General features: G+C 42.0%; 1 protein-coding gene across 1 annotated transcript; it reads left to right on the forward strand.

Annotated features, from left to right (window-relative positions):
- Window positions 1-18,427: 18,427 nt before the first annotated feature.
- Window positions 18,428-18,736, forward strand: LOC149022608 (uncharacterized). The gene has a single exon (XM_089147664.1). It carries the CDS (start codon window positions 18,428-18,430, stop codon window positions 18,734-18,736), a length of 309 nt encoding a protein of 102 aa, XP_089003790.1.
- The last annotated feature ends 5,338 nt before the right edge of the window (window positions 18,737-24,074 follow it).

Below are 24,074 nucleotides of genomic sequence, written 5' to 3' on the forward strand. Positions count from 1 at the left end.
TCCAACAGCTCACATCGACTATTACCAACAGACCATGGCTGTTTCAGGTAATTTTGATGAAATTTTATGCAGGGTTTTTGGTTCATCTCTAACTGGAGCAGCACAAAAGTGGTTTTCGAATCTCCCCTCTGGAAGGATCGTAAACTTTGATGAATTGGCACGCAAATTCATAGGGCGATTCCAGAGTGGAATACAGGTCAAGAAAACGGAAGAAACCTTGTTTACTGTCAGACAAGGAAAGAATGAATCAATCAGAGAGTTTCTGAAAAGATTCAACAAAGTAACGATGGAGATAGAAAATTTGGATGAGCAAGTAGCCAAAACTGCTCTATTCTTGGGACTCACTAATCGGAAACTACTGGAGTTATTACTACAGGATATGCCTGCGACTTATGCTGAGTTGGTACAGTGATGCCGAAAGCGGTGAAGTCATGGAGATTCTAGACGCGCGCCAAGGAGATAATAAAGTCTCCAATAAGGAACGAAGGCTCTGAGCGAAAGCGAAAGCCAAAGAAAAATGTCCGTGATCGGGTTGGAAAATCTCAGGCTTGGCGCCAAAGGTCTCCCGGTAAAAGTGAGTACACTCCATTGAATGTTCCTTGGGCTGATATTTTAAATATCATCAAAAGAAAAAATATCTTGAAGTGGCCGCCTAAAATTCTTTTGAAACCCGGAGAACAGCAGGATCGAGAAAAGTATTGCCGATTCCACAAGGACTATGGTCATTATACTAATGACTGTCGTCATCTGAAAGCTGATATTGAGAGATTAATATCTCAGGGACATCTGTTCAGTTTTGTTTGCAGAAGGAGGGAGGACCCACGTGAGCCACGTACGGCTGCTCCTAAAAGGGATCGTTCGGTTAGTTCGGAACGATCAAGGGAGGCCCCGAAGTCTAAGAAGGGCAAGGAGGTGATTGAAGCTACTCGGTCACCGATCCTTACCATCTTCGGGGGACCAGAGCCCGAATCACTCCGGAGTCTGAAAACAAAATTCAAATTTGTTGGAACCGGAGAGACGCAGAAGCGGAAGAAGCTGAATGGTGAAGATTCTATCATCTTTAGCGAGGAGGACGAAAGAGATGTTTGTTTACCTCATGATGATGCCATAGTCATCAAGGTAGAGATTGCACGTCGGGAGGTGCATAGAGTTTTGGTTGATACAAGGTCTGCAGCTGACCTAATTTCTTACGAAGTGTATCAAAAATTGAAGGTGGATCAGGACTTGATGAAACCTTCATCCACGCATCTATATGGTTTTGCAGGGTCATCTGCAGTGGCGGAAGGATCAGTCCAGTTGGACTTATCTATTGGAAGTTTTCCTAAGGAAACAACCGTCTGAATCAATTTTTTGGTGGGTCGGGAACTGCCAGCTTATAATATGATCCTCAGGCGACCATCTTTATCCAAGCTAGGTGCTATTGTTTCGACAAAACACCTGAAGATAAAATTCCCGACTGATATGGGAATTGGTCAAGTCTCCTCGACCGAGAAGATCTCTCGGCGGTGTTACGTTGCCTATTTAAAAGACAAGGAGGGCCCGAGGAAGGTAACTGCCCTACCTATAGAAGTTCGAGACGATCGGGAAGAGGCAGAGATGCAAAGAACCAAACCAGTGGAGAAGCTGGAACAAATCCAGCTGTGTACCGAGGATGAGAAAAATATTACTTATATCGGGTCTGAACAGCTGGAGGAATTTAAAGATAAGTTGAAGTTATTTCTTCAACAGAACAAAGATGTATTTGCATGGTCTCTGCGAGGACATGCCGGGAATCGATCGGGCCGTCGCAGAGCACAAACTCGGATAGATCCTAAGGCAAAACCAGTGATACAGAAAAGGAGAAATTTCTCCATTGAAAAATATGAAGCCGTTAGTAGCGAAGTTGAAAAACTCAAGAATTCTGGTTTCATAGAACCGATTGAATGCCTAACTTGGTTGGCCAACGTGGTAATGGTAAAAAAGGCGAATGGAAATGGAGGATGTGTACAGACTACACAGATCTTAACAAGGCTTGCCCTAAAGATTGCTATCCGTTGCCTCGGATTGACCTCTTGATAGATGCGACTGCAAGGTATGAAACTTTAAGTTTCATGGATGCCTACTCAGGGTATAATCAGATCCTTATGAATAAGGAGGATGCGAAGTTTACAGCTTTCATGACTGATCGTGAAATCTATTATTATAAGGTCATGCCTTTTGGCCTGAAGAATGCAGGAGCAACATATCAGAGGGCCGTCAACAAGATCTTCAAAGAGCTGATAGGAAAGAATGTTAAAGCTTATGTTGACGACATGCTAGTGAAAAGCTTTACAAAAGCAAATCATATTGCAGATTTGGTTGAGGAGGTATTCTCGATCTTGCGAAAGTATCAAATGAAGCTAAACCCGGGAAAAGTGCGCCTTTGGAGTCTCCTCGGGCAAATTTTTGGGCTTCATGGTATCACGAGAGGGAATTGAGGCTAATCCTGCCAAAATACAAGCTTTGGTTGATATGGAGGCTCCCAAAACTGTTCGTGATGTGCAGTGTTTAACAGGGAGAGTTGCTGCTTTGAATCGATTCATCTCCAAGTCTGGAGAAAAATGTTTGCCTTTCTTCAAGGCACTTAAAGACTTGAAGGGCAGCAAGGAAGCAAAATGGACTGAAGAGTGCCAGAAAGCTTTCGAGGAGTTAAAAGAAGCGCTCGGACAACCACCGATCTTGTCCAGACCAGAGAAGGGGGAATATTACAGCTATATCTAGCGACGTCCCTTTCAGCGGTCAATGCGGTACTTGTTCGTGAAAAAGATAAAAAACAGTGGCCGATCTACTATGTAAGCCACGTGTTGCTAGATGCGGAGACAAGATATTCGCAGATTGAGAAGCAGGCTCTGGCTCTCATGATGGCCGCCAGGAAGCTAAGGCCATATTTTCAGGCTCATCCAATTGAGGTATTTACAACTTTTCCTCTTAGTAAAGTTCTTAATAAACCTGATTTGTCTGGAAGAATGGTGGCCTGGTAAATTCAACTCAGTGAGTTCCAAGTGAGCTTTAATCCCAGAACTGCAATCAAGGCTCAGGCATTAGCCGATTTTGTAGTAGAAACTACTGCACCGGTGGAACCCACCATCGAGGATCCCGTTATACCAACCACTTGGGAGGTATATGTGGATGGTTCGAGTAATAAAGATGGAGCAGGAGCTTGAATTCTATTAAAAAGTCCAGCAGGATTTATTTTCGATATGCTTTGAGATTTGCATTTGAAGCAAGTAATAACGAAGCAGAATATGAGGCTCTAATAGCTGGACTTCGGTTGTCAAAAGCATTGTCTATTGCAGATGTTACTATTTATAATGACTCTCAACTTATAGTCAACCAAGTCCAGGGGGAGTATGGTATTAAAGAACCAAACTTGCAGAAATATCAAGAGATAGTGCAGGCATTTCAAGGCCAATTTCGGAATTTGAAGATATCTCAGATTTCGAGGAATGAAAATTCAGTGGCAGATGAGCTATCCCGACTAGCCAATGCCAAAGAAAAGAATCTGGACCCTTCGGTCTATATTGAAGAGATAACTTTTCCAAGTTATCATGAGAAAGAAATTTCTTATATTGAAGCAGAGCGTTGCTGGATGGATCCGATAATCGAGTATCTGAGAGATGATACATTACCTGAGGATCCGAAAGAGGCAAAGTTGATCAAGATTCGATCAGCTAGATTTGTCATTCAGAATGGGAGACTATACAAAAGATCTTATTCTGGACCCCTTATGAGATGTATAGGCTGTAAAACCCAGCCCTAACCTTGACCCGGAAACCTTGTTATTTGTAGGTCCGATGACCCGAAGTAAAGTAAGAAGTCGGCTTTGGGCCATCCCAAAGAGAGGACTTGGTGTCTGGCTTTGAATCCATGAAAGTTGATGATGAAGTTCTATTTATGGAAAACTGAATCTTGATGAAGATCTGATTAGTTGATGGACTTGGAGTGCTCTCTATCTTGGTTTGAAGGCATTTCTACCTATTAGGTAAGTCACTTGACTTGTGTGCAAAACCCCTTTAGGATTGGATTTGATCTGGGCCTTCAATTCCCTGTTTTGGTCTTGCTGTCTGCATTGGTCAACTGATTGGTCGACTGGGCCAGTCGACCAATCCACTCGACCAATGAGTGCTGTCTTTGGCAATTAGGTTGTTCTTGCTCTATTTAAGTCCAGTCTCGAGTCCACTTCGTGTTTGCTGCCTCCAAACTCTCGCGAGCAGACCAAAGACCTCTGCAAGTCATCTCCCTTGCATCCTTGGTGTTTTCTTGACGGATCTTCGTCGAAACTCTTCTTTTTGCATCAAAAGGTATGTCTACTCTCTCTTCTTCTCCTCCATCTTTGTTTTTCTTTCCTTTTTGAGTTGAGACAGTAGAAGAGATGCTGCATTCTCTGTTGCAAACATCTCTGAACATGTTCTCATGATCATCCTAAGGATTTGAGGCTAGAACAATGATCTTAACCAAGATCATTGCAAGCTTTTGAAGGAATCATGATCAAACCATGTTCTAATCTTGTTAAACATCTGATTTGAATTCTGATCTCTTTGGATCTTCTATTATTGATCATGTTAGTAGTTAATTACTGTGTTTTCCTTCCATGATCCATAATCTATCAATTTCTAGTTGTTCTCTTCTACCATACTATGTGTTCTTCATGATGCATGATAGTTACATATATGGTAGGTTTTATTTCCTTATTTAGATTTATGCTTCTAAGCCTTGTTCCTTGAAGATCTAAGTATGTTTTCATGATACCATTACCTGAAGCAATGATCCATCCTCCTATTGTTCTTGTCTTTGATTTCTATTTCGAATTCATCAAGATCCATGGTTGATCTAATTATGGTAACTTTTTGTTTCCTAATTTGGATCTTGATATCTTGATTTGATTGGTGTTTTGAGGTCCCCTATATGTTAGAATACTGCTGATGTAGTTTACCCTTGATTAGTACCCTTTTGAACCACCAAATTCGGATTTCATATCTTAAAACTCTGTTTTTTAGGCTATCTTGTCTGCATTGGTGATTGATTGGTCGACTGGGCCAGTCGACCAATCCACTCGACCAATGAGTACAGCAACTCCAGAATTGGTCTGTGTTGGATGTTTTGGTATCTTTTCTGTTAGGGATCTTTCCTAATATGTTGTATATACTTGTTTAGGACCTTCTTCTCAAGTTTGCCAAGATCTTACTTGATTTCTTAGGATTCCTTTGCGAGTTATAAAAGGTAAGGATGGTTATTTCCTTAATTACATAGATAGCATGAATCTAGTTTCTATATTTGAATATCATAGATATGATTCCTAAATTAGATTCTTACAATGATATACTACTGTTGCATAACTTTGATTACGGTAGCATTACTTATTCATATTGAATTGATTCATGTATGATTTACTTACCAATGTTATACAAGTGATTGTAATTATTGATTTCTTTCCATATATGAAGTTACCATATATGTGATGATATGAATTGATGCATGTGTATGCTTAAGTATGGTTTGGAAAGGAGAGGTGTCATTTTGACACTTCTGTCCTTGGACTACTACGGGAATATTATGGGATGTTTCCGGAGATGCCCTCTGGACACCTTCCTAAACTGTTGGATGACATATCTAGGATTGTCTAGTAGTGTTTGGCTAGGATGTCCTGTTATGTCGGACCCTAATCGGAGGGGTATTGAGACCGAACGACCCGTGGTAGCAATGGGGATTCATGGGCGCTCAAGACCGGTAACCAACCCGTGAGAGGACAGGAATCACATTGTGGGGGCCATTTATTGGTAGGGTTGCATATGGTTAGACTTGGGCTCACGGGCGCTTAAGACCGGTAACCAACCCGTGAGAGGACGTGAGAGCTTCCCGTTTACCATATGTGGATGATCAATAGGGTTGATGAGTCCGTAGTCAGGGACTATGAGGACTCTAGTGTGAAGGATACCGGAAAGGATCGTCAGGGACGAGGAATGGAAGTATCTAGATCTGACTTGATGTAACTAAGTAGAAGACTTGTATTTGGCTAGGTTTTACCCTGACATGCGCCAGTACTTATACCGAATGGTTGTGAGAGAGTGTGTTGACTTAACCCCCGCCAAGGTTTGTCCCGAGGGATGAAGGACCCATTACCAATCGGCTGCTCAAGACCGGTGAAATGATCCGTGAGAGAATCCAAGATATCTTAAATGGTTGAGGATGTGAGTGGACTTTCCTAAAGAAGTACGATGCTATGACTTAAAGCATGTCTGCCAATAGAGACCAGCATACATAGAGTTAGATTCATTCATTCATTGCTTGTCTCATAGCATATTGCATTTATGATTGTTCTGGAATCCTGCCATTTATGTTATTAGGGATTTTAATCGCCTTTCGGAGGTTTCTTTGAAACTCATTCCTTTATTGTACAATGTTTGTTAGACTATCCTGCAGTACTTGAGTATTATGACGGTCCCTATGAAGAAGCGCAAGGCGAAGAGGCATATCTCCAGGGGAAGGTGATTGCGGTTACCACAATTACTCGAAGATCCCGCGAGTGGTTATGCTCCGTACGATGCTTAGTCCGACCATTGAGTGGAAGCGTCCTTGTGCCATTTATGAGATTTACACTTATAAGGATGTTGTCTATAAAGTGGAGAACAATTTAGTTACCCAATGTACTTGCTACTGGGATTAGATTTTGTCTAGTTTATTCTTTTAGAGCTACTTTTCCGCTGGTTGTAAAGTGGGATTTTTGCCTCACTTTACTTATCATTTGACACTCGATTATATCTATTATTCTGATTCATTTATGATTCATTCTTTCTTTATTGGATCTATGGTTTATCTTCCGCACTTTTATTATGATTGTTCATGATTATGTTATTGTTTATGTGGGAGGTTGATCACTCGATACCTGATCTTCGGGCTGTGGATCACACTCTCGGGTATGCCAGATAGGGTACCGGCTGGGAGGGCGTGACATAGGCCCCGAAGGAGCAAAATCAGCTTTGGCTGAGGTGCATGAAGGAATTTGTTGAGCTCACATGGGTGGACGAGCCCTGGCTCACAAAATTCTGAGACTTGGGTTATATTGGCCTAAGGTCCAAGAGGTTGCTATGGAATATGTTCGTCGGTGTGGTAACTGTCAAATTCACGCTACAAGATCGAAGCGCCCGGCGGAAACCATGACTTCAATTCTAGAACCCATTCCCTTTGCAATGTGGGGAATTGATATCATGGGCAAATTCACCAAAGCATCAGGCGGACGGGAATATCTTATAGTAGCAATTGATTACTTCACAAAATGGGTAGAAGCCAGTGCACTGGCGGCAATTACTAAGAAAAAAGTGGAGAAATTTGTGCTTGAATCAATCATATATCGCTTTGGGATTCCAAAGTTTATCGTCACTGACCATGGTACTCAGTTCGACTGTCCACAATTCGAGCAATTTTGCAGAACATATATGATCGAGCATCGTATGTCCTCGGTGGCATACCCCCGAGCAATGGACAGGTAGAGGTTACTAACCGAACGCTACTGGAAGGAATAAAGAGAAGACTCGAAGCTGACAAAGCTTCTTGGGTCGAAGAACTTCATAATGTACTGTGGGCCTATAGAACTATGGTTCGAACACCCACAGGAGAAACTCCATTTAGGTTGGCATATGGATCCGAAGCATTGGCACCAGTGGAGATAATGGCGGGGACATTACAGGATCGTGAGTTCGAGGAAAAAGCAAATGAACAAGGACTGCTTGATAGTCTTGATCTGTTGGACGAAGTTCGGGCAAAGGCAATAGCACGAACTCAACATTATCAAAGAAGGATAGCGTCTCATTATAATACTCGAGTGAAGAATCGTCTGTACTTAGCCGGAGATTTGGTGTTGAGAAACACCCTAGCTTCCAACCCGCGTCACCAAAGAAAGTTGGACCCTTCCTGGGAAGGACCTTATATGGTTGTAAAACCAGTCGGTTCAGGAGCTTACAGGCTGAAGAACATTAACACCCAGAAAGAGTTGGATCGTTCGTGGAATGCTAGGCATCTCAAAAAGTTTTATCCTTCATGATGATTTCAATTTTGCTCGCGATGTAATCATTTTCAACTCAATCAATGCAATTTTTGGCTTTCAACAAACTATCTTTTGATTGGGGGCATCATACACCACATTCAAGAACAAGATCCAACTATAAGGCATCGGATGAAAATTCGTGTGGGTCCTTCAACACTTATGGAATTTTTTCGGACTCTCTTAAGTCGAGGCATCGGATGAAAATCCGAGTGAGTTCCTTTTGCAAGGCGTCGGTTTAAAACCCGAGTAAGTTCCTTCAAGACTTATTGAATTTTTGAATTATCCTTAAGTAAAGGTATCGGTTTAAAACCCGAGTGAGTTCCTTCTAAGACTTATTGAATTTCTCTGGAAATCCTTAAGTAAAGGCATCAGTTTAAAACCCGAGTGAGTTCCTTCTAAGACTTATTGTATTTCTCCGGAAATCCTTAAGTAAAGGCATCGATTTAAAACCCGAGTGAGTTCCTTCTCAGACTTATTGTATTTCTCCGGAAATCTTTAAGTACAGGCATTGTTTCAAACAACTAAGACCTAATTCAACAGCGATTCAAGTGGCTAGCAAAGGTCAAGATGAAGTTAATTTCTTACTTCTTCAAAAGATCAAAAGAGGCTAGTATCAAAACAATTACAAGAGCTAGATACAATCTTCGGTCAAAAAAGAAAGTCATCATCAGTGACTGTTAAGAAGTTATACAAGATCGACACGACTTTGCTAGAATAAACATATGAGTCAACCATTGGTGTGGATTCAAGGAAAAGAAGAGGAGAAATGAGGATTACAAAAAATGTTTCGGTATGCATAAAATCCTCCGCAATTTCATACTCTTTGTCCAGCTTGTCAAGGAGAAGTATGGTCCTCGACCAAACTTGCATTCAAGACGAGCTCGTCATAATTGACTTCTTCCAGGGGAGAATAAACAGGAGAATCTTCCAGATAATGCATAATATCTGGATCGGAAGGTGGAGGATCAATCTTATCTTTGGTCCAGTCAGGAGGAGGAATACCCAGGTCGGTAAATACTTCAGGATGGCAAACAACACTGTAGGGAGTCGTATCAAAATGAGGATCCTTCCTTAATATTGATTCCCATACTTCGTTCTCACCATCCCGGTACGCCTGCAAGTTATAAGCATTCAGCATATCAACAAAGGGCTTACTGTGTAAATACTTGAAGACGCAGCTCTGCGAACATCGTTGGAAGGGATTCGGGCAAAGGAACGACAGCTTGCCTTTGAGGTAACGTTTCAGATCCTTTGGCTCCTGACTTTCCAACTACTCGCTCCAATCGCCGGATTTTCTCCCTGGCATCATCCAAGTCCGACTGAAGATGATCGATCATTGAATTCTTTTCTCCAGCCACCTCCCAAGCTAGTTTCCGAAGGCGAGCAATCTCCGCATCTTTAGCTTTAGAGATTTCCCGAAGCCTGGAAACTTCGTTGCTCAACCTCATCGAGCCTAGAAACCGCTTCCACTTGGTTGTGGAAGTTACCAAGAAGACTCCAGCAAACAACTTCCGAGTTAAAAAGGAGCAGAAAGAGTAATTTTTCAGAATCAAAAGATAATGAAGAAAAACTTACATCACCAAGTGACTTCGTAAGGACTTCATCTGGAAGTTTGGAAAGAACTGCGCTCTCAGAAGTCATTCGAGCAGCAGTACACCATTCCAACGCTCTGTCAAACTCGTTTGACACTAATTCAGGCGAAGGATGAGAAGGATGAGCTGCATCACTTGTCACCCGACAGCGCTTCCTGGTGGCAAAATCCTCCAACTCGGAAGGAGAGGAGGAGGATGCCAAACAAGCACTGGAGTTGGAAATAGGAGCAGCACCTGCTGGGACCACACCTTCATCAGACGCCAACATAGTTGCCTCGGATGCCCGAAGAGTCTCCTTCGGGGGTGCACCAACGGTCTCTCGCAGCAGGGGCGTCGCGCGGCCATCAACAACGGAGTGATCAAGATCTTCCTGGGAAAGACGAGCGATCACTTCGGGCAAAAGAGGCGTAGGGGCGGCATCAATAGAAATTGTGGGAATCTGACTTGAAGATTCACCAACAGCAGTAGCCTTACGCTTGGAGGATTCACTAGCTGAAACCACCTCACTGGCCCCAACCACGGCCGACGGAACGATTTTCTTGCTAGATTTCGCTCTGATAAAGTTCGGGTTGATCTTGGGAGCCACTATGCAAACAGAAAAGCCGTATCACTACAGAAATCCAACGACGACACAAAGAAAAAAGGGAAAACCCTAGTTCTCTATCACTTCTGACAAACCCGATTAACTAAACCCCAAGTATTACTACTGTGCAATTTACTCAGGGGGGAAGTGGGGAAAGAGATGAGTAATCAAAAACAAAAACTCACTTGTTCAGAAGTTGATAGAGCTGTTGTTGGAGTATGAGGAATATGGGAGCAGGCAGAAGGACGGAATGTCGCTTTAGCACTTTAGCAAATCTAACTTGCAGATAGCAGGATAGATGGAGAGTACCCACGAAGGCTTTAAATAGCCTAAGGTATTAAGACGACGGTTAAAAGCTAAGGACAACCAATGGCCCAGATCGAAATGACGCTTCAAAAAAAAACAAGATCAAAGGCCGGAGGGATGCCACATGGAAACATATGGAGGCGAGCACCCGATGCAAAGATACCTCCAATCGTCGCACCGCCATTATAATAATGGATGTATTTCCAATTCATTAGAAACAGTGAATGGTATACAAAAGCAAGAAAACGTTTGGACTTCGCAGAAGGGAAACGTGTGGACTTTGCAATAAATGAAGTAGTGGGGAAGATTAATGCATCTTTCTGAAACGCATCTTCACAATATTTCTACAAGATTATTATTCGGCGAGGAATGTAAAGTTAAGTGATAAGTTTTATCATTTATACTTTGATATTCAAGGCAAAATTTCGGCAGGAGACAGGGAAATGGAAAGGCCACCATGAAAAAGAAATGTCTATTCATTAACAAGGAGGTCAATCTTTACAAACAAAAGATAACTCCCTAAGCCTCTTCTTCATTGTTGCCCGAGGGACCCTGGTCGGGAGGACTTTTCTCAGGATCTTGAGAAGAGCCTTCCTCAAGAATGGCATCGGCTGAGTCCTCTACAGCAGCAACTTGAGACTCGGCTTGTGATTTCTCCTCTGGAAGCGCCGGCTCATCAGCCAGGTATGCCTCATATTGAGGGTCAGCTGGAAAAGGATCATCTTCTTCCCGAGCCTCTGGGAGATCCATGCCAACTTTCCCGAAGACCTCTTTATGGCACACCTCACGAAAGGGAGCAGTATCGAAGGAAGGGATTGATGCGAGAATTCGCTCCCAAACGTCATTCTGCCCCAAGCGATAAGCTTGAATGTTGTAGGCACCTAGCATCTCTGAGAAAGGTACGCTGTTTAGGTACTTCCGAACACACTCCTTCCGAAGCTCTGGCTTTATATGCTCGGGCTTGCTAGGGATCGCCAACTTTAGATATTCTTCGTTCTCCCTACATCGGAATTCAAGCCTGTCACCATACAACGTGGCAGCTGTTTTTTGCTTCCTGGCCTCGCGCTCGGCAGCAGCGGCACGAATCTTCGAAGCATCGAGGGCTTCCTTGAGGGAGATCATTTCTTCCTCATGCTTTTTCTGCAGCTCCTCAGCAGCTGCAATCAGCCGGTCTATTTCAGAATTGGCCTTGGCCAAATTCTCTTCACAGGTTTGCAGCAAAGAGCTGGTGCGACCAACCCGGCTCAATGCTTCCAAGTGTTGATAGAAGCTCAACACAACATTCCTGGGAAGGCGGAAAATATTATGAGAAGTCATAACAAATTATGAAAAAATAAGTAAGCGAGAAGACCGGTACCTTGTGGATTGACTAACAAGGGAAATGTCATCCAGGGCTTCAAATTCCTGGCGGTCAGAAGGAGCAAGACTGAGGGAGCTCCACTCTGCAGCTTTCTCAGGATCCCGAGTCACCCTGTCGGTCAACTTCAGGGTCCACTGGGGGGTGAAGACCTCCTCACAATCCGTTGAAGCTTTGGATTTTTTATGGGAGGAAGCATCAATTGTGTCATGCCTCCTTTTGGTCCGGGCGGAGGAAGAGACATTAGACCTCTCCACCATTGGCCTTTTCCCTTTACCCGAAGCATCAGCCACGGGCCTGATATTCCTGATACCCCTATAAGAGGGGTCGGGAGAGGGAACAGAAGCCTCTTGATCTACGGTCAAGGCTCTGGGTGATCGTTGCTCGGCTGTCACAACGGCCCTAGCGGTCTTCACTCGCAGGTTCTCAAGGTTCATTCTTGGAGGCACTGCAAAGAAGAATGACGAGAGTCAGAATTAAAGACATATCACTTCAGTAAAATTAAAGGATGATGGTTAGAAGCTCGCAATGAGCCAAGCCCCAGTACTGAAGAATGGAGTTATACTCCACCTCAAATCCATGTATTTCTTGATACCATGGAATGGATTTGATCTTCCTGACGGCCGCCTCGTCTTCTCTGGACAAGGGGAGGCCTCGGTTATTCTCGGAAGAAGAAGTACACCGCCTCCAGGCGGTTGGGAAGTTAAGATCCGATGGAGGCACTCGACAGAAAAAGTATCGTTAGCGCCATCTTTTGTGGTTAGAAGGGCAAGTTCCTTTGGCAAGGATGCTGCCCCTCCAATCAAGTTCAGCCATATTGCGTTTGGACAGAAAAACCCATCCGGGAGGATGAGAGATAGAAAGAACATGAAAATGTACAAAGAGAGAAAGAGATGGCGTAATGCCAAGTTCAAAACACAAACCCAAGAAGCCGACGATGAGACGCCAGCTATTGGGAAGGAGCATTCCGGGACAAATGTCCCAATGATTCAGAACTGCGGAGAACAAAGGATTAAAAAAGGGAAAGCGAACCCCGCTTTCTAGTGCATCTATGTACAGAGAAAATTCACCCGAAAGGGTTGAATCAACCCTCTCATCAGAAAGGGAGCCCTAACCTGATAAGAGGAAGGAAAATCAAAATCTTGGATGGCTGAAAGAAGGGTTTCCTCATTATAAATGGAGGGAACAAAGCTAGGTCCACCATCAGACCTGGAAGTTTGAGGCTGCCTAGAAGACTCGACAATCTTGGAAGATCCAGACTCGAGGAGGGCAGAAGGGGTTTTGGTTTTTCTCTTTAAACCTTTTTGAGAAACTTCAGCAAACTCGCGCCAGAGGACAGTTAGGGTTTTGTTATCACTATCCGACTGTTCGGAAGCAGGAGAAGCAAAAGCCTCACTGCTATTAGCAACACTGGGTACCAGAGAAGCCCCGTCGTCCGCCATTACTTGTTTCAGTAAACTACAAAAAGAAAAAGACCAGTAAACTTACTGATTCAGTGTGGTAGAAGCTTGAGAGCAAGAAGGCGCGAAGCAGACAACAAAGGTTCAAATTCCAGAGAGGAAGAATGAAACCTACGAAGACAACAAATCGCTTTTAAAACTCCCGCACGAGTGTTCGGGAATCTGGACGATCGAGATTGATTCAAAATCAACGATCGAGATTGAAAGACGTTTTGAAAGTTTGAACTCACAAATCCGAAATAGGCGTTCGAAAACCGTCACTTGGATGACGTGAGCCACGACAGATCGACTGCAAGGAGACACGTGGCCTTACCCTCACAACGCTCGAGGAAAAGTGACCACCGCAGTAAATGTGATATGACATTTAATGAAGCACGCAGAGATTATCGCCTGACAAAGAACCCAGTTAAAAACCAAGCCCTCGGGATCGACCGAACGCTTGGTCTGGGGAGGCTCGTGATACGGAGAAATTATGATCAAACCGGGTTCGTACCTGGTTCGACCCTCGACCCCGGTCGAGACAGAGGGAACCAACTCGCTCCCGAGCGAACCGGATCCAGAAGATGGCTTGCTGAAGAAGAAAACTGATTCAGCTACAAGCACGCCCTAATCCTACTTATGGATTAGGGTAATTACCCTAATGATGGCAGACTCGAATTGACGGCTGCGGCTAATCATTATCGAAGGGATAATCATCGCATAACCTAAAGAGTTATCTCAGGAGTCCTCTACTAGTCCAAACTAGTAGAAGTCTGTTGCTCAATGGATCTATCCGCTAAGATCCAACGACTACCCGAAGAAGGCTCAAGTGCATCCAACGAAGGAGATTCGAAGGTACACTCTATATAAACCTCATTACCATACGAGGTGAGGGGGATCGAAAACACACAATCTGAGACTCAGGTTCAGATACATACTGATAGACTTAAACTATCAGCGCCCTGCTATCTAGATCACCTTTCCCAGTTCTTCATTCCTTAGCTCTGTGCTTCTAGCAGAGCCGTTTGTGATTAAGTTCATCAACTGACTTAGCCTTCGGAGGTGGACTCCCGACCCCAGCGGTCGGGCCACATCTGACGCTTTCGTTTTGCAGGTCATCACGAGGAGATCTAAGGGCTGAGCAGATTTTGGTCGCATCAGGAATTACATGAAGAGATTCAATCAAGAATTGATTCAAATTAAGAATCTCAATGAGGCAGTAGCTTATGATGCAACGTTTAGAGGATTAACTGATAATCATCTACTGGAATTCTTAATCATGAACAAGCCAACAAATATCGTAGAATTGACATCATAGTGCAACCAATATGCAAACATGAAGGATATTTTGCAGGCAAGAAAGGAAACTGATGGTGATAGCAGCAAAAGAAAAGAAAGTGGAACACTGTGATTTGATCAAAAGGATTGAAGGAACAAGAAGAGTTATCCAAAATATGATCACTAGGTTACAAGAGATATTCCACGACCTTTTCCAAAAAATTACATAACTCTGAACTCTAAGAGATCAGAAATTCTGATGCAGATTCAGAATTAGAGATTCATGAAATGGCCAGCACCAATGATTGCAAAGGCAGAAGATCGGAATCCAAACAAATATTGCAGATTCCATAGAGATCATGGCCATGACACAGATGATTGCAAAATCTTGAAGAATGAAATTGAATGACTGATCAGGCAGGGACAACTGGGTCAGTAAGTTCAAAGAAGAAATTGAAGACAACAGAGAAACGCTGCCGATTAGCCTCAGAGATGGAATAATAGAAGACCAAAAAGAGAGGACTAGGCGAGGAAAGACTCTCAGTCTGATTCTCCAGTAGAAGATCTTGGGGACCAGGAAAATCAAAGAGTCCAGCGGAATCAGTCTCTAGTTATGACCATACTGGGGAGCCTAGACTTAAATTCAGTTTCAAAATCTAGAGCTCATGCCAGGTTCGTCCATTCTGTTGAATATCAGGTCATTCCAAAGAGAATCAGAAAAATGAAAGAGATAGTTTTCACAGAAGAGGAGATGATTGGGATTCAAGAGCTGCACGATGATGCTATTGTGGTCGTCATTGAGTTGGCAAACAGAGATGTTCACAGAGTCTTAATTGGTACGGGATCTTCAGTAGACATCATGTCTTATAAAGCTTTCCTACCACTAAAGATGGATGCTGTGAAGATAAAGCCATGCGGGACCAGGCTGTTTGGATTTTCTGGAGAATCCACTCATGTGGAGGGAACTATTGAACTAACGGTAACGTTGGGGTCTCATCCACGAAAGGTTACCATAGTAACCAGGTTCCTACTAATAAGGAATCTCTCAGCATACAACGTGATCCTGGGAAGACCAACCTTGAACTCAGTTGGTGCTGTTGTCTCGACAAGTCATTTAAAGATGAAATTTCAAACAAAAGCAGGCATTGGAAAGTGCAAATCAGATAATTTTTTTCTAGACAATGCTATATGACATTCTTGAAAGGCATGAAGTTCCAAGGTAAAGCTCTAGCCCTAATTATTGAAATTATGGATAATAGAGATGAGGAGAAAATTCAGAGAGGGGAACCAATAGAAAAACTGGAGAAATTCTCCTTAAATCTTGAAAATCCTGAGAAGGGACCATGTTTGGAGCTGATCAGACTGATCAAGATAAAGCTTTGCTGAAAGAGTTACCTCAAAAGAATGCAGACATATTTGCCTGGTCAACCCAAGATATGCTAGGGGTGAACAGGGAAGTTGTGGAACATTGTCTCTGGATTGATAGAACTATCAAACCAGTGAAGCAAAGGAGGAGAAATTTCTAATTAGAAAAACACGAAGCAAACAAAGTTGAGGTCAAAAAGCTTAGAAAATCAGAATTTATAAAGTAGATCGAATGTCCGAAGTGGCTAGCGAACGTGGTTATGGTGAAGAAGCATAATGGAAAATGGAGAATGTGCGTAAATTATACTGATTTGAACAAGGCTTGCCCAAAAGACTGTTATCCATTGCCATGAATTGATCAGTTGATTGTTGCCACCTTTGGTCAGCAGATGTTAAGCTTCATGGATGCATATTCTGGTTATAACCCGATTTTTATGGAAAAAGAGGATCAACCTCATACGGCATTAATGACCAATCGTGAAAGCTATTGTTATAAAGTCATGCCCTTCATCTAAAAAATGTTGGAGCAACATATCAAAGGGCGATGAACAAGTTATTTGCTGATCAGATTGGGCGTAATATGGAGGTGTACGTGGATTGTCTCTTAGTGAAAAGTCAAATTAAAGCTGATCACCTCTCTGATTTGGAGGAATGCTTTAATGTTCTGAGGAAAAATGGGATGAGACTCAATCATAGAAAGTGTGCATTTGGGGTCACATAAGGAAAGTTTTTAGGGTACATGGTTACCTAAAGAGGCATTGAAAGAAATTCCCAAGCTATCTTAGACGTGCCATCCCCAAGCAATATGAACGAAATTCAAAGTCTGATGGGGAAGATAGCAGCCTTGAGTAAATTTATATCTCGGTCGTGAGATAAATATGCACCTTTCTTTAAGGCGTTGAAAAATTTAAATGCATTGAATGAATTTAGATGGTCAGAAGATTATCAAACTTCATTGGAAGAATTGAAAAGAAGATTGACCAGTCCACCAGTGTTATCTCGGCCAATTCTAGGAGAAGCCTTGCAGATATATTTATCTTCTTCAAAAGCGGCAGTGGGTGCACTACTAATTCGGGAAGAAGGTACGATTCAAAATCCAATTTATTTCGTAAGCCATACATTGCTAGATGCATAAACTAGATATCCTAATTTTGAAAAGCAAGCTCTGGCTTTGATAATAGCTCCAAAAAGCTTAGGCCTCACTTTAAAGCTCATTCTATCGTTGTTTTGACTAACTGGCCACTAAAGAGAATCCTTCACAAACCTGATCTTGCTGGAAGAATGGTGTCTTGGGCAGTAGATTTGACAAAACATGATATTGATTATAAGCCCAGAATCGCAATAAAAGCACAGGTCCTTGCAGACTTTGTTGTTGAGAGTGTCTCGCCACCCATGGATCGAGGAAATCCCAGTGAAATCCCTTGTAGATGCATTCTCCATGTTGATGGCTCGAGTCACTCTTCGGGGTCTGGAGCAGTTCTAATTTTGCAAAGTCTAGCTGGCTTTGTAATTCAAAGTGCCCTCCGTTTCGGGTTTCATGCTTCTAATAATGAAGTAGAGTATGAAGCTCTCATTGCAAGATTCCCTTAGCAAAATCTTTGTATACAAGATGTTGAAGTCAAAGTGATTCTGAGCTGGTGGTTAGTCAAGTAATTGGAATATATGAAGCGAAAGATACCAAAATGATTAGCTACCTCAAGAAGGTGCTAGGATGTAAAACATGGTTTTCACATTTCCTTATCATAAGAATTCCAAGAAGTTAGAACATGACGGCAAACTCTTTGGAGAAGCTAGCTTCTGCAAAATTTGCTTTTTTACCACAAGCAGTGTATATTGAGGAGCTGAGCACTCCAGCATATTTAGAATTAAAAATAATGGAAAACTTTATAAAGAATAGTTTCTGGGCCACTTCTGAAATGCTTGGGTCCATCTGATGCACAATATGCACTAGCAGAGGTCCATGAAGGAATTTGTGGAAGTCATTTGGGAGGAAGAGCTTTAGCCTATAAAGTTATGAGGCATGGATTCTATTGGCCACGGATGCAATCTGAGGCAATATACTATGTGAGAAGGTGCCATCAATGCCTAAACCACACTCGAATTCAAAAGCAACCTACAGATCAATTAACCTCCATTTTAATCCCATCCCATTTGCCATGTGGGGAATGGATATACTAGGTCCATTTCCTATTGTGTCTGGAGGAAGAAAGTATGTAGTGGCATCAATTGACTACTTTACAAAGTGGGTAGAAGCCGAAGCTTTGGCAACCACTACCACAAGTCAAGAAATTCTTTAGAAACAAAGTCATTTTTAGATTTGGCTTGCCTAAGGTTTTACTGACGGATCATGGTACGCAATTTGATAATGAAAAATTCAAGGAATTCTGTGTTCACTATCAAATTGAGTATAATAATTCTTCTGTCGCCTATCCACAATGCAACGGACAAATGGAAATAACGAATAGGACTCTGCTACAAGGAATCAAAAGAAGGTTGGATGAGGCAAACAGTTTATGGGTGGATGAAATGCCTTATGTACTTTGGGCATACCAAACCACTGTCAGAACTCCAACAGGAGAGACACCATTCAAATTGGGTTACGGTTCAGAAGCTTTAGCCACTGTGGAAGTAATGGTAGGATTTGAGAGATCAGAAGAATTTGATCCAACAACAAATGAAGAAGGATTGAGGGAAAATGTGAAATTCTTAGATGAGATTCAAGAGAATGCATTGTACCGGAATATAGAATACCAATGAAGGACAGCAGCGTACTACAATGCTCATATCAGGCCCAGGTTCATTAGGCTTGATGATCTGGTTTTAAGAAAGAAATCAATTTCAGATCCAAGAAATTGCGGAAAGTTGTCTGCAAATTGGGAAGAATAATTAAACAAAAGGATTATTGGAGTCCAAATACTTCAATAAAATAATCAAGGAAAAATAAATAATCAAAATATAAATGAGTTTAGCGGAAGCAATCAAAAGAGTTATATGATTTTCTTTCCAGTTTCCTTCTCTAAAGCTAAATAATATTTTTCATGAATTTCTAGAAATGGGGTCCTCGAGTTCTTCTCCATATGGTGAGCAAAATGCCTAGCAACTTGTCTCCTCCAACCATCAATGGGTGCTATAAGCGCATTCCATGCATTCGCAGGATCTCCCGCACAGGTTATCTCCATTTCCCATTGTCGATGTCACATCTTCTTCATACGGGAAGGTTCTTTCATAGGAAACCAATCCATCTTCCTGCGTATTTCCTCCATCTGTACAAGCTAATAAAACATAGACAAATAAAGGAATGAGTTATGGAGAACTCAATAAGAACAAACAATGATTCCCATCCATATGTCAAACCAATCATAAATGCATAAATGATATGTATGAATGCAAAGTATGAATACTGCTAAGATCTAACTATGCAAGTCTCTAACAGTTGACATGCTTTAAGATATACACCACTCCTCCTCTGGGTAGGTCTAATCACTCTAATCCGGCAAGGACTGGTTACCTCAATAGGAATCCTGGGTAAAATGGAAAGTCCACACCTGGCTCTCAAACCATGTTGGGGTTAAGTCAACACTCTCTCACCACGACCATTGGTATGAATACTGGCGCATGTCGGGGTTTCTAATTCAATGCAGGTCATAAAGGTAAAACACTACATGAAGTCCAAATACATCCCCTATGGCACCAACCAACTCGGTTCAGTATCCTTCGCAACCTAGGAATGAGAACCCTCACGGATTGGCTACCGCTATTGGACTCCATTCCATAAATTTATGGTCATCCACATATTGTTGGGGCGGAATGCTCTCATGACTCCTCACTACACTTGGTCCATTCCTTGGACGTCCATGAGCCCAACCCTAACATATGCAACCCTACCATTTATATGACCAACAATGGACCATCGTCACATCACTGTCATCACGGGTCATCTAGCTTCAATTCCCCCATCGAAAGGGTAGTAGCATGTGGGGTACCTAGCCATGTAACTCTAGACTCTACCTAGGTATGTCATCCAGTAGTTATGATAGAGCTAGAGACATCAACGAGCATGTGTCATATCACAACCCTCACTATTATAAGACTTTTATTTGAAACAGAGAACACCTATATATAGGGTTACAATAAGGTATAAGTTGAATGAATCAAATTGGATCAAAACCAAAAGTCATTTGGTCACTAGAAATCAGCTGGTTACTCGGGCCGGTCGCTTAAGTTGAGCGACCGCCACTAGTGACCGCCCTAAAAGCAGAGAGTTCAAATCCGAAACTCAGGCTTCTGATCATTTGTTTTCAATCCGAATTTTGAATGATCATAGTCCGAATCTTAAATCTAACACTCCTATAACCATGGGTGATACAAAACCTAAACAATGACATCAACTTGGTTATTCAGAATCCTCCTCTTGATTAGATCAACCCTTTTCACGAAAGCAGGGTTTCGTTTTCGGATCTGATCTCACAAAGATCAACAAAAAGGTAAGCAGTGCAATAGAAGGATCAAGAACAACCAAAGGGAAACACTAATCTAGTTTTATCATAGCAAGTGGTGAAGTATGAGTGAACAGGGAACCACTTACCTCAACCAAATCAACTATGAAACACTTCAGATTTGCTTCCAGCACATCTCCATAGTCGTCTAACCTCCAAAAACAATAATCCCGAATATAATATTCGTAAAATAGGCGAGGGTTACTATTTATAAGAGTCAGGTGGCAAAATAGGGCAAAACCCTGCAACCAGGACCAGGCGGTCACTCAAGGCGGTCGCTTGGTTTAATCAACCGCCACTAGCAACCGCCCCCAAGTATATTGCTATACAAGGGTGCTTTGCTCAGGGGATTGATGTCCAAGGACAACCTAACCCTAATGAAGACATGGGAGAGGTCTTACCTTCATTCCGGACATCTCCAGACATCACTTGCCCTCCAAAAGTCCAACTACCAAGCAAGGCAGACTCTTTACCAAAAGAAACCAGATCCATAGGTTCAGGGTACGGATCATGAGCTTCTATCCGGACACTCCACAAATTTACCCGGCTAGACCTTCGGGTTCTCGAACCTGCAATACGGATTCCAGGTTAGAAATACGGGGGTTGTTACAATAAGGACTTTCCATAAGTCAGGCTTTCCATAAGCCAAGCCTTTTGAGGTTGCTCACGCTTTCCGAAGCTGATCAAGGTAGCCATTATCTGAAAACAAAAGGCTTTTTATCAGTTATTATGGTCAGTTATTTTCTCAGAAGACTTTATCAATTACCAACCTCTAAAAGCGTTATATTAACAAGTTTTTTGAGGAAGTTTACAGTTAGCTAGTTGTTAGAAAAAGAAGAATCATGCAACAATTGCAAATTAGTTGAGCAAGAGCAATAAAAATGGAAAGAAAAGATTCATTGATCAAAATAAAAAAATCAGTAGTGGTCAAAAGCAAAAATACCAACAAAGTTAAAGTATCAAACAAAGGTAAAGAAAAAGAAGATTTATGAACATTTTCTAGAGAAATTTTCTGAGCTAAGCAAGACGATTGGTATCATCTTTTTTGGTGGAAGGTTCATCATTAGAACCATTTTCTTCTCAGAACTGGAAACTTCTTCTTCTGAAGAATCCTTATCCTCATATTCTTCTGAAGAGCTTTCGGACTTAGAGCCTCATGTTCCGAGGAACAAAAAACTTTCTGGTAGGAAGGAAGTGAGGTGGAATTAATTTGAAGTCAAGATTAGGGTAACCCTTGAGGATTTCATCAAAAACTTGATCAATGCAGACATTCAACACATTCTATAGAATCCTAGAAAAGTTAGGTTATCTTTTTCTTGTTCAACAACAATAGTGATAGCACTAAAGGCAAGCTGACAATCATCCTGCATTCTTTTCTTCTCAAACTCAAATTGTTTCTTCTCCTTTTCAAAGGCTTGTACTAAGACAGTTTTTTCTTGGGAGGTTTCATCCAGAATTGCTTTCAAGATATTCTTTTCCTGGGACATTTCATCCAAAGTTGCTTTCAAGCTTTCCTTTTGGACTTCCAAGTCAGACTTTTCCTGTGAAAGGGAATCAACAATTTGTTGGGATTTACAGAGGCATCATTAGAGGCAACTTGAAAGTCAACCACTTCAGCTGCAATATTTTCTTGGCTTATGTAGCCAGCAGGGGGATCAACCTGCATGTCAACAACTGGAAGAATAATATCTAGAACATCATCTGGAATCACATTTGGAGCATTGTCTCCAACAACATCAAGAACAACATTAATATCTGAAACAACATTATAAAAAATGGGAGCAGGTGGAATAACATCTAGAACGGGTGGAGCAACATCAGGAGCATTGTCAATGGGAGCAATATTTTCTTCAGGAACATTTTCCTCAAGCACATTTTCAAAAGGGGGAACATAATTATTTTCATTAAATAGCTGATCAGCTATCTTAGGGGTGTCAATTTGTAGCCCGAACAGTTAAAATCGAACCGCACCGGCCTGTTATAGCCCAAACCGGCTCGAACGGAACCTTATTGGGCTGTGTCTGGGCTAAGGGTGGTGGAGCCCGCACCAACCCGAAACCGAACCGCAACCCGTTATAACCCGTTTTACAACCCTTTTGTAACTTTACATTAAATAGTATTTGAATCATTATAATACCACTAGGTAGTTGGCTTAGACAATTAAAAAAATTTAAGCATGAATTCAAATATCAAATAGTCATTTTACTACTTAATATCTAAGTTATTGATTTCTATAGAAAGGTTTTTTTTTTAATGGAAAATGACTAATATCAACCTTGCTTTCCAAAGAATATTGGCTTCTGTTGTATGATGTTCAATTTTTTCTTCTTGTTCTTTTTCTTGCACACCATAAACCGTTAGCTCAAACTGTTAGTTAGCCCGAACCCAAACCGCACCAAACCGAAACCGCCCCGAAACTGTTATTTTACTACTGGGCCATGTTTGGGCTAGGTGTTTTTCAGCCCGAAACCGTTAAACCCAGCCCGACACCGCCCCAAACTGCATTGTTGACACCCCTGAGCTATCTATTCAATAACTTCATCTATAGCATGAGTAACAATCCCTTCAACTATTTTCTTCAGTTGATCAAGAAAATGATCAGAAAATTCCTCACATTGGTTACCAGATTCAACTATTTTCTCGGAAGGAATTTTACCATCATCAGAAGGATGGGTTAGTATTGGCAGAGTAGAAACTTCATGATCAGGAGACTGAGCAGGTTCAGTTATCTCCTTTGCATGTTTTTCTTTCTCAACATTCTCTTGAACAGAGGACGAGTAGGAGTCTTCTTTCCTCTACTTTTCTTGGTTGCGGTCAGTTCTTGACCTGGGGAGGGACCCATGGAACGAAGTCTCCTCCTTGAGGTTCTAGTATTTCCAACAGGATTTTCACTAACCATAACTTTGACAACTCTCACGTCAGAACCTTCTACATCAGCATTTTCTTGATCAAATTTTTCATAATCACTCTGATCTTTCTTCTCAACAACTTTCTTCTTGATACTTCTAGACTTCTTCTTTGGGGACTCATTAGAGCCCTGATCATCTGAAGAACAAGCGGACAAATGCTTTCTTTTCTTTTTTGTTTCTTGGACTTGAGTTCAGCCTCTTTTTCCTCATGAACAGCCTTTCGAAGTTCAGAAATGTTAGGAGCTTGCAGACCCCAATTCCTAAAGAAGAAGTTGGATCAAAACAGAGGAGTATGCACATTCAGGGGGGAAAAAAAAAGAATGTACCTACCAGAAGGCCATGACTAGCCAGACCTTCGTCAGTTTTGAGGTCACTCGCATCAATCGGTTTTCTAGCAGGAATCAGGCTCCAAGTATGCTGGTCATATTCATTAAGGATAGGACGTTGATTCAGAGAGGAGAAAGAGTCTTGTGTATGCTGACTCCACCGAGAGCGATAATTGGGTGTGGGAATGGCACAAAAGAAATAGTTTTCTCTCCATTTCTTGTTATCATGAGCAATAGAAGAATTAGAAAAGATGGAACAATTGCCTAACTCACTAACTGTCACACCCCACCTGCTGGTCTCAATTACCTGCCCGACAACCTGTGGGAGTGATCCATCACAGGATCCACGGTTTTAGTCTATCAA

The sequence above is a fragment of the Hakea prostrata genome, chromosome 3 (genome assembly GCF_041222555.1).
Source record: "Hakea prostrata isolate BN-2017 chromosome 3, UWA_Hpros_2, whole genome shotgun sequence".
In the NCBI taxonomy this organism is placed as follows: Eukaryota; Viridiplantae; Streptophyta; class Magnoliopsida; order Proteales; family Proteaceae; genus Hakea; species Hakea prostrata.

What these genes read in the sequence shown, in the direction of transcription:
- LOC149022608 (XM_089147664.1), top strand. Translation starts at nt 18,428, where the DNA reads ATGGAAATAACGAATAGGACTCTGCTACAAGGAATCAAAAGAAGGTTG.